Source organism: Arachis ipaensis, chromosome B07 (assembly GCF_000816755.2).
Source record: "Arachis ipaensis cultivar K30076 chromosome B07, Araip1.1, whole genome shotgun sequence".
In the NCBI taxonomy this organism is placed as follows: Eukaryota; Viridiplantae; Streptophyta; class Magnoliopsida; order Fabales; family Fabaceae; genus Arachis; species Arachis ipaensis.
In genome coordinates this window covers 120,279,929-120,290,222 of record NC_029791.2, presented here as the reverse complement: position 1 = coordinate 120,290,222, position 10,294 = coordinate 120,279,929, and the positions used below count along the sequence as shown (strand labels likewise).

Genomic DNA, 10,294 nt, shown 5'->3' with positions numbered 1-10,294 from the left:
AACCATCATTATACCTAATCAACATCATACTGTGATTTCAGTGATTTCACCCACAAATCAACCTTAATCATTCCCCAAGCATATATCACAACATACATATCTCTAATGCATCATCATACCATCAAGGCATCAATAGTCATAATCACATATATAATCACATAATATATCTCAACCGAACCAAACATACCTCATCTACATAATTTCACCCAAAATTACCAAGTTCCACACTTCAACTTCTCAAACCTTATTATTCAATAACCAATCTAATCATTCATATATTCATTATCTGAAATTCATCCAATCACTTGTGCCATCATACAATGCACACATCGACTTACCTTTCTTACCTCTTTCCGGCCTCCGGCCCAAAATTCACGGCCTCCGGCCCAATTTTCACAATTTAAATGCATAAACCACAAATCAATACTCATTACCCAGTACATCAAATTCTCAATACACCAAGCATACAAGGTCACACAATTCTCAACCCAATCATTAATTCACATTACATATCAACTATGCATATTAGCACCAACCATTTACACAATCCAAACTTAATCCTAGGGGCATCTAGCCTAGGAATTCTCATCACAACACACGGTACTTAAATGAGACTTAAACCGTACCTCTTGTAGCCAAACCAATTGAGCCTCTTCTTTGGAATTCTTCACCAACTTTAGCTCCAAGCCTTACCAAAGCTCCTTAAGCAATACCAATCTCCCAATTGTGCACCAACATCACCAAATACACTAACATAACCAATATCACATACATACATCAACCTAGGGCTCATAAAAATGACAAATCACAAGAGTTTGAGCACTTCTTATCTCAGCCCATATGAAGTAGGGATAGAACCTACTTAGAATCCATGTTGGAGTATCCCTAAATACCCAAAATCACAAGATTTCAACACTAACTACCCAAAAACGTATAACAGTGGGAAATTTCAAAAACTGGGCAGAGATGAATGGAATACTCACCACCAAACTTAGATATAATTGTAGAGGATGAGAAGAGCGACGCGTGGCCGTAAACGGCTCGTCAATCGGAGCTCCGTAGCTCAAGTTATGGTGGTTTGAAGATCAAAGAGAGTTAGGTTTTCTCTCTTCTCTTCTCTCTTCTCAAATCAGCGTCCCAACCCTTCTTTTTAGGGTAAAATGAGTTGAAATGCTCACAACTAATGTTTATATATGTTGGGTCTTGGGCCCACTTAGGCCCGGTTCACTTATTTTTGCCCATTGGCCCAATTTTGGGCCAAAACCTTTAAGATTAGCGCTCTAAATCGCACTTTAAATATTTCTACCTTCCCTAATTATAATTCCTCATTTCTTAATCTTATTTACCCATAATCAATTTTCTCAGCTGTAGTACCAGACAGATCTCAGCCGGTACTGCCGGTCAAAATTCCACTGCGCGCTTTTACGCAGAAAACTATATTTTTCGACTCGAAAAAATTCACTGAATCCAAATATCATATTTAAATTATCAAATTTCAATTGTCAAATCTTCCAACCATATTCGCTCCTATTTAACTTATTATTTAATTAATTTCGATTAGACTGGGTATTACACACGTCATCATGTTGTTAATGAAAAATGGGTCAGGGATTAATATGGTGCACTTTTTTCAATTTAAGGGACGTAATTGGTGCAATTAGAATCTCATGGACGATTTTAGTGCACGACGTCAATTTCAGGGACTATTTTGGGGTTTAATAAGGTTTAAGGGATATTTGTTTAATATTATAGTAAAAATTATAAAAAAAAATAGTGATGTATATTATTTAGTGTTATTAGTAAGAGTTTAGGATTTAGTGACATGTATTAGGTTTTTTTAAGAAAATAGTTTGTAAATCATATAAAACAGTTTAAAACGCTAAACATCCATTAGAACTTGTTAATTAATTAATTTTAAAATTCTAAACATTGATCAGAACCTGTTAATTAATTAATTTGAAAATCCTAAAAGTCCATCGTAACTTCTTGATTATTATTTTAGTGGCATAAGACTAGAAATTTAGAATTTTGAAAAAAAATACCTTTTCCCTTGAGCCTTATTCCTTTTGGCCTCTTTTTTCTTTCTTAGTTCCTTTTAGCTTTGACTCTCTCTCACTCAGGATTGTCTATTTCAAACCATAGTGTCAGCCCAATTATTTTACCCCAATTGTTGTTGGATCATTAAAAAAGTCCAAGATCATAATCATCTTCATTAATGCATGAATTGGATATCAACTAATTAATTACTTATACAGTACTTTTTGGGCACCCTGTAAAGTTGTCCGAAACTTTACCAACAAGGTAAATACGTATTGTTTTTCTCCTTATGACACATACTTTTAGCACTAACTGAAAAATTTTCCTTTCATGAGGCCTTGCTTTTATAAGTTAAAATTGGAATTTGTACGATATAATTGGGCCAATACAAACGGATATGTAAAGCCCAATTGAATTAGGCAATAGGGAGTTTGACATGAGAGAGAGAGAGTATTGAAGAAACAAAGCAATAGGGTTGATTAAGAGTGAAGAGAAAAAGGGGCACAGCGGTGGCAGCGGCGGAGGAGGAGCAGAAGTGAGAGTGAACCGGGACGCCGAGCACCGCCGCTGGTGCTTCAACAAATTCAATTCCAAAACACTGTTGCATGTTGATTCTTTATCGTGCTCTAAAACCAACTTTCATTAATTCTCTCTGCTGCTACTCACGATTTATCTCTCCAATGACAGATACCAATTTCAAACCTTTGTGTACCCTTACTCCCAATGTTGAACCCTCCACCATAGATTCCTCCAACCACACAGCTTCACCTACACGTGTTCAATCCACTCCGGAGATCGAAAAGAAGTATGTCCACCGTGTGTATGATGCAATTGCTCCTCATTTCAGTTCAACCCGATTCGCTAAATGGCCAAAGGTTGCTGCTTTTCTATCATCTTTGGCTTCTGGATCCCTTGTTCTTGATGCTGGATGCGGCAATGGCAAATACCTTGGTTTGAATCCTGATTGTTTTTTTATAGGCTGTGATATAAGTTCTTCATTGATTAAGATCTGTTCTGATAGAGGACATGAAGTTCTGGTTGCAGATGCTGTGAATCTTCCTTATAGAACCGGTTTCGGTGATGCTGCGATTTCCATAGCTGTGTTGCATCATTTAAGCACTGAATATAGGAGGATAAGAGCAATAGAGGAGTTGGTTAGAGTAGTTAAGAAGGGTGGTTATGTTCTGATTACAGTTTGGGCCAAAGAACAAGAGCATAGATCATTGATTAGCAAATGGACACCGCTTCCGGAGAAATATGTTGAAGAAGAGTGGATAGGACCGGGTAGTCCTCGTGCTCGGCCGGCTGCTTCGCCATTGCCTTTAACAAGTATTCCAGAAAATGAGGAGAGCAGCTCGGGTCAGGACAAGAAAGATTGTGATGATGGGTTGAAATTATTGAGAGATTTGAAGGTAGAGGACAATGTAGAGAATCAGCAGGAGTATTTTGTTCCTTGGCATTTGCCTTATCATCGCGCCGAAATTAGTGGCGCTTCTGCTCAGGCTCTTGCTAGTGGTCTTGCAACTAGAGATGACAAAAAGGGTGCTGTGGTGTATAATAGATATTATCATGTTTTCAGTGAAGGCGAGCTTGAAAGGTCATCTCTTTTTTCATCTCCTATTAGAATTTTTATACACCAATACAGAGCAAATCTTAATAAAGTTACTTCTTGGTTAATCATGGCTTTGTAAACCATTGAATCAAGTCTTCAGATGTAATGGTTTTTGTGCATCTTGTTATTGTTAATTGTTATGTTTTCATAATTCATATCTGAATATGGAGTGCATAAACAAAATAGGAAGAGATGGAGACATTAGATTGAACATCCTAGGTTTGAAGTTAGAAATCTTGCTTGAGTGATAGCCGGATGAGTTGCTATGCATGAGGATAAACCAGGGTCAAAATCATGATATTTTATATTTTACAATTTTAAAGCAAATGGTATTCAGAAGTAATGAAGAAAATAACTTTGAGATAAGTTAACACTATCATTGTGTCATTCATTGCCTCATGCATCTTCGCGGTACTAAAAAGTTACCTGCTGGTTCTGAAAGTCCATCACAAATTTACAATGAGCCTTCTATTTTTATTATTACTGCCTTGATATTATGTTTCAAATGCTTTGCATGATGGATGATTCTAACTTTTTTTCCCTTATCTTTTTGCAGCTTGACTACTGGAATAAACAATGTTAGAGTAGTTGATAAGTTTTTTGACAAGTCCAACTGGTGTATTATTCTTGAGAAGATTTCATGAATAGTAAAGAAACCTAGCTGATATGTAAAAACAAAACTTGGTTGCTGCCAACCTCAGACATATCCTGCGCATGATCGAGATCAGGCTGCATTCTCCAAGCAACCCCTTGCCCTTGTTTTTAATGTTCTTTCTCTTTGATTTCCCTATGCCCAATTTTGATTGTGACAATAGGGCATGAAGGACAACTATTTTGTGCATGTTGGGTTGTCGCCATTATTGCTGGTACCTTGTATGTGCTAAAAGTGCTGAACATCTTTTAGCACAATAGAGCAGTTACAATGATTTTATTTACCCAGCAATTTATTTGATGGTTGGAGATTGTCATGGGTTGAACTTATTCAATCATTTCAACAGTATTCGTGCTTTCTTTGTCGGCGACCCCAGGTGATTATAGCATCAGCAGCTACCTGAGACTCAGAGAGGATCTTTGGTTCAGTGATGGAACAGAGTCCTTTTTATTGTTAAGTGGCCACTGGCCACTGTCTACTTTGGAAGATGATGCGAGTAATTTAATACATGAAAATTTGTCTAATGCTGGATTTGGTATAGCAGGAACCGAATTTCCTGTAAGGATCTTATAAGTTATTTACTCATGCTTTGTGGTTAAGGAACTTAGACTCTCAGTTTCTTGTAGAGCTAGCCTGCCTTTGCAATTAAATTAGCATTAAGACTTCGATAAAGCTGTCTTCAAAATTTCAAACATTTAAGATAAATTAGTTAGTTATATTTTCACACTTTTGTGCTTTTATGACAATGTTTAGTAGTTAAATCCTTATGGGAAAGGAAACGAGTATTGATTTATTGGTTATTGCCCGCTTCAAAAACAGAAAAAAACAAACATTTCTACATCGGAGGATGTAATGATTAGATTAATTAATAGAGGAATAAAAGTTTGTACAAGATACACAAATTCAGAAATAGAATCCCATTGTGCATTTTGCAACAACGAGATTGCATGCTTTATTTGTCTTTTCCACAGGATGAAGCTCTTCCTATATGGTATATTTTATTTGATAGGGCATCACAAGTGGCATCTAACAACGAAAAAGAAAAGAGCAAGCAATAATAGAAAATACTCAAATAATGTTCTTAGACCAGGAAATAATAATACTGACTTTCCTCAAAGCCCACCTTTTCCACTTTGCGTATGTATTAAACAAATGCTGGGGAAAAAGTTTACAATATGAAGTTGATTACTATAGGGATAATATGGGTAATACCGTAATAGAATAGAAAATCAGTGTGGATTCATGTAATCATATTGCTATCTACAAAGTCAACCTTGATAGGACCAGCTAGGCGTTCAAACCCCATTCATAAGGTTGATATGTGACCTTAAACTCAGAAGTGGCAAGCATGTCCAATAATACCTCTGAATTAGATGGATCTAGGTAGTTTGACACATGCTTCAGTACCTCCACCTCGCTCTTGCCAAAATCTATACTGTACCTGAGAATGAGAGAACAAGGATAAACATTAGATGTCAAAAAAATGAAAGAAAAACTTCAGCACTACTCATTATCATGTAATTTCATTTACTAAACACCTAAGGTAATAGTTTCTGAATGTCTTTGTGTCTGTTCCATAATATCTATCTCTATAATTTTGTTACATTATTAAATCAGTGTTGTAACCTGTATATATTTACCCAATGTACCAAAAAGTGACCGCCGAGAAAGTGCTAGTTGAAGTGATACTTCCAAGTTCCAACCAGTCCTAAACTTAAAAATCAAAGCATGTTATAACAAAATGAACTTACCATTTAAGGATCTTATTGGCAGATGCATCCTTAGCAGCCAAATCAATCAGAATGCCTCCGCTTCTCAAGAAATTACGTGCTGCATCCGTTAATTCCTCGTCGATTTTTCCAGGTGAATAGCACCTAAGTGCAGGCCCTGATCGGCTACCACACACCAAAGCAAAATGAATGAGAGGTTCAGGGTAAGGGAGTGCCACCTGAAAAAAACAGGAGAAAATAGTGAGTCTTAAAGCCAGCATTCTCTTCAATTAGTATCTCAGTGAAAGCATATGTAGTGTTTCGTTGTCATGTTTATAGGAAATGCAATCAAAACTTAAAACTTAAGCTAAAATTAAAACTAAATGTATATAATAGGCTGATAGTTACATTGTATTAAACTATACACTGAACACAATGTTTTCAAAACACTCGCGCAATTTATAACCACAAAAAATATTTGAATCACTTGCAGTATCAGATTCAGATAAAATATATTAATGGCTGACCTTTAAGCGTCTATCTTTTGAACCAAATGGCTTCTTAAGGTTATAAGGAGGTCGCTGGTTTCCCCTCAATATACCATTTTGAATAGCTGAAAGAGAGTAGGTGGATCCACCAATAACATATTTGAACTCTCCAAATAATTTCCTTCTTTCCATTGCTCCAGAGGCATGACCTAATACCAATATTGCATGGATTGCCATCATATTGTAAAGATTGATAAAGAAAGCAAGCTTCTCTTCCCTAGACATATCCCAAATTTCCACTCTTTGAAGCTCTTCAACAGTTCTCAAATACCTAAAGGGGGGATCAGTGAAATATTCTGTGAATTACCAATGAAAAATACTTGCATAGTTCTGGAACACATTTAATGCATGCTATGGCAGATGGCGAAAAAAAAAAAACCTTGCAAACTCCTCACTTGCATGCAAACTTGTGTAATCAACACGACGTCCATCTTCAAAAACATAGGCTTCAAACATTGCATAAGACAGATACCTCAGCCTTGATGCAATTTCTGCTATAGGTTTTGGCTTCACAGTAGTTATACCCTTTGGAATGTTGTGGCATTGTGAAGCCACAATTGGATCATCATCCAAGAACCGATACAAATGATTACCATCTTCAAAGATATTCTCACTAGAGTAAAACAGTAAGGCACCATAGAATTGTCAACTCTCTGATAAAACATAATTGAAACAACAGAAATTGAAAGCGTCAAATAGAATGCTTGGACTTACTCAAGAACATGATAAAAGAAGAGTTTGCTAGCAAGTTTTCGTCCAAACTCAACAGCCTACACCACCAGACAACAATCACAAAGATAGTAACGACAATATGATGCTAAGAATTGTACCAAGATAAGCAATTGAAATATTTAGCAGATTTGTCTGATCATATGATTAACAAATATAAAATGATCAAAGCATATGAAACAATGACTACATATGAGGATTTCTGCATGGATTTTAGTTTTATATAGGGTAATTAAATCCATACCTCTGGCCTTTCCAGATACTGATCTTCAGACAAGAAATCTACAGCTTCTGACCCAAGAAAACAGTTAGTGAACCTGCGCATTTTGTGAAATCTGTCCTTCACAGGAATAGACTCTTTCATTTTGCGGACAATTACTGCAAGTTCATCAATTGCCCCACTACTGGAATCATCATCCTCACCAGAAAGAGGCGGCTGTGGTGCTTCGAACAATGGTGCTTCACCGATGAGAAAGTCGATCTTCTCATCAAGGTTGCCGGACTCTTTTAAGGTCTTTAGCTCACTCAAGCCACCTATAAGTATCTCATTGAAATAAACCTTTGGAACAGATGTTGATCCAGAAAACTTCTCCAGCTCTTTCTCTCTGCTGGGGTAAACATCTAGGTTGATTTCAACAAATCTAAGCCTTTTCGCACGCAAGAAGAGCCTTATCTCTTTGGATTCTTGGCAGCCAAGTTTGGAGTACAGTATAATCCTTCCTTTCATGTCGATGGGGGTATTTGGATTTCCATTCACCGAATCCCCCTGCTCAGTTTTGTTTTCTCCATCAACATCAGATGACTTCTTAATATAATTCAACGGATTCCATGCAGATTTCTGCCCTCCCTTTTCAGCAACAACAGTTGATTCACCCTCTTTTGAGGGATCTGAGATATCCTTACCTTCATCATCAAAATTACCCAAATCTCCTTCGCCGCGTCTTCCAGATAGGCGGCGGAGCATGGTGGACACTGCCACTGCACTTTTCTCCTTAACAAAGTTTTTCAGAGCCACTGCCTTCTCAACCATTCGCGGCGACTCTTGATCTCCATCCTGCTTACGAGTAGAAGTGGTCCGGAAACCTTCCAGCCCAGGAACCTCTGTTCCATCAAATACAGGCTCCATATTGTGGTCCTCACCCAGAACTTCATCCACCTTTTCATTCGTATGTGCTGATTCCATGTCTTTTCTGTCATCCTTCTCTTTATCCAGATTTAGCTCTAGTCTTGCAGGCTCACAATCTCCATTGGCACCCTCTTTATCACCAGAGTACTCTTGTCCATTAGTATTGACTTTAATTTCAGCTTCAGAGCCCTTGGAATTACTCCCTTGCACTTCTTGAATAGAACTAGTTTCAGATTGCAAATCCTTGCTCTCATCAACATTAACCAACTCAGATTTCACACCTTCAACCTCATTCATCTTATCCTGATCTTCAGTATTGTTAACCTTTTCGATCGAATGAACGCTCTCTTCATTCTTATCCACTAAATCTTGATGTTCCATGGTTAAAAATTTAAAATGAACCTAAGATTTCCTCGTCAACAATGCAAAAACTGAAAGTTTACCGAATAAAACATAAGCCCTGCGATATTACCAGTTACCAGTCCATATTACTATATATACAAAAAAGATTTAAAATACTAATCATCCGATTATTCTAATTTTAGATGGCAGCAGAGAAATATAGTAAGATTAAGACTAAGAACTAGAGCAACAGTGAAGTATTCCAATTCCAATATGAATAGAAAGTAAGTCAAGAAGAAGAAGAAAGAGCAGGAATAGCTTACTGTTAGAGATCCAATCCAATGAGAAAGTTGAAAAGAAGAAGAAGAAGAAGAAGAAGAAGAAGAAGATGAGAAGAGACTTAATTTTGATGCGTTATGAAAATGAAATTAAGACAGATTTTTTTATTGACTGATTCGTCGTGCAGTCCACATTATTTATTTATTTATTTGTTTTACTAATTTGATTATTTAGTTTATGGGGGGTTTTGGGTTTTGGTTTGCGTTGAAAGGGTAACATTGCGTTTGTTGAAAATTCGTTTTGATTATTTCATGTCGTTTGGGAAAAGGCAAGAAGCGGGAAGTCCGTGGGAGCAGCCCCCAGGCCCTCCTCCCTCTCTGCTAATAATTTTCTCCCTCCTTCTCGTTTCAAAAATAAATGCAATTTGGACACACCATTCAATCAATTATTCAATTGAATTATATAACAATTTAACCATGCTACTAAATGAAGACAAAATCAACGCTCAACAATAATTATACTGCCATAGTTTTCTAGTTTTATAGAAAGTGAGTGCAAAAATACTTGTAAGATTACACATGATGATGGATCTTAAAGCTAGGTAGGCCAAGAATTTTTCTGTGGAATGAAACGAATATATTTAAAATTAATTATATGTGGATTATATTTCTTATTATGTGGGTTTCTTGTTCTAAAAATAATTATATGTATAATAATTAAATTAAAAATAAACTACTTTTTTATTTATAATAGTTTATGATACTAATAAATTTACTCATACATGAATAAAATTAATTTTGTATTCATGAAAATAAATAATCTATTAATTTTTTATCTGTGAAAGTTAAAAATACTAATAAATAAAATTAACGTTTATGTATTTTTATCATACGAAAAGTATTTTATGGTATAACATTAATTTTGTTCATCCATGCATAAATTTATTAGTATTCTAAATTTTAATTAATGATTAGAAGTGGTAATTTACTTTTACCTTAATTAATTTAATGGTGATCCCTCCTATTTTTGTTGAATTATTAGATACTTCAAATAAAACTACTGTTGTCCTTCTACCGAAAAAAAAAAAACTACTGTTGTCCTAACAATAATTTTTAATGATAAAGATATTAATATTCGATGTTTTAGTTTTAGAATACACATCAAATGAAAATTATGGAAGATCCACGATACTTGTTTTATTTTTAAAAGTCGATTGTATGCTTTGTTTAACATTTGATAATTTAGTGTTTAGAATTAATT

The 10,294-nt window shown here is 35.7% G+C and overlaps 2 protein-coding genes across 4 annotated transcripts in view; one reads left to right on the top strand and one right to left on the bottom strand.

Moving 5' to 3' along the window:
- LOC107606112 (alkylated DNA repair protein alkB homolog 8) lies at positions 2,446-4,900 on the top strand. The gene is made up of 2 exons (XM_016308093.2): positions 2,446-3,634; positions 4,206-4,900. The coding sequence occupies exons 1-2, from the start codon at positions 2,643-2,645 to the stop codon at positions 4,291-4,293; spliced, it is 1,080 nt and encodes a 359-aa protein (XP_016163579.1). The 5' UTR covers positions 2,446-2,642; the 3' UTR covers positions 4,294-4,900.
- Positions 5,175-10,294, bottom strand: part of LOC107606111 — an 11,730-nt gene continuing 6,610 nt past the window's right edge. Inside the window, exons 1-7 of one of the 3 annotated variants that reach the window (XM_016308091.2) lie at positions 9,079-9,381; positions 7,532-8,844; positions 7,273-7,328; positions 6,938-7,171; positions 6,538-6,829; positions 6,053-6,249; positions 5,175-5,742 (exon numbers count right to left, since the gene is read on the bottom strand). In XM_016308091.2, the coding sequence (XP_016163577.1) occupies positions 5,589-5,742; positions 6,053-6,249; positions 6,538-6,829; positions 6,938-7,171; positions 7,273-7,328; positions 7,532-8,794 (2,196 nt within the window). In that variant the 5' untranslated portion in view covers positions 8,795-8,844; positions 9,079-9,381 and the 3' untranslated portion in view covers positions 5,175-5,588. Of the gene's footprint in view, positions 5,743-6,052; positions 6,250-6,537; positions 6,830-6,937; positions 7,172-7,272; positions 7,329-7,531; positions 8,905-9,078; positions 9,382-10,294 lie in introns of those variants that run through there. The other 2 variants (XM_016308090.2, XM_016308089.2) reach the window with 2 other exon arrangements.

Coding starts and splice junctions, on each gene's coding strand:
- LOC107606112 (XM_016308093.2), top strand. CDS start 2,643: ATGTTGATTCTTTATCGTGCTCTAAAACCAACTTTCATTAATTCTCTC. Junction 3,635..4,205: donor AGTGAAGGCGAGCTTGAAAG/GTCATCTCTTTT, acceptor ATCTTTTTGCAG/CTTGACTACTGGAATAAACA.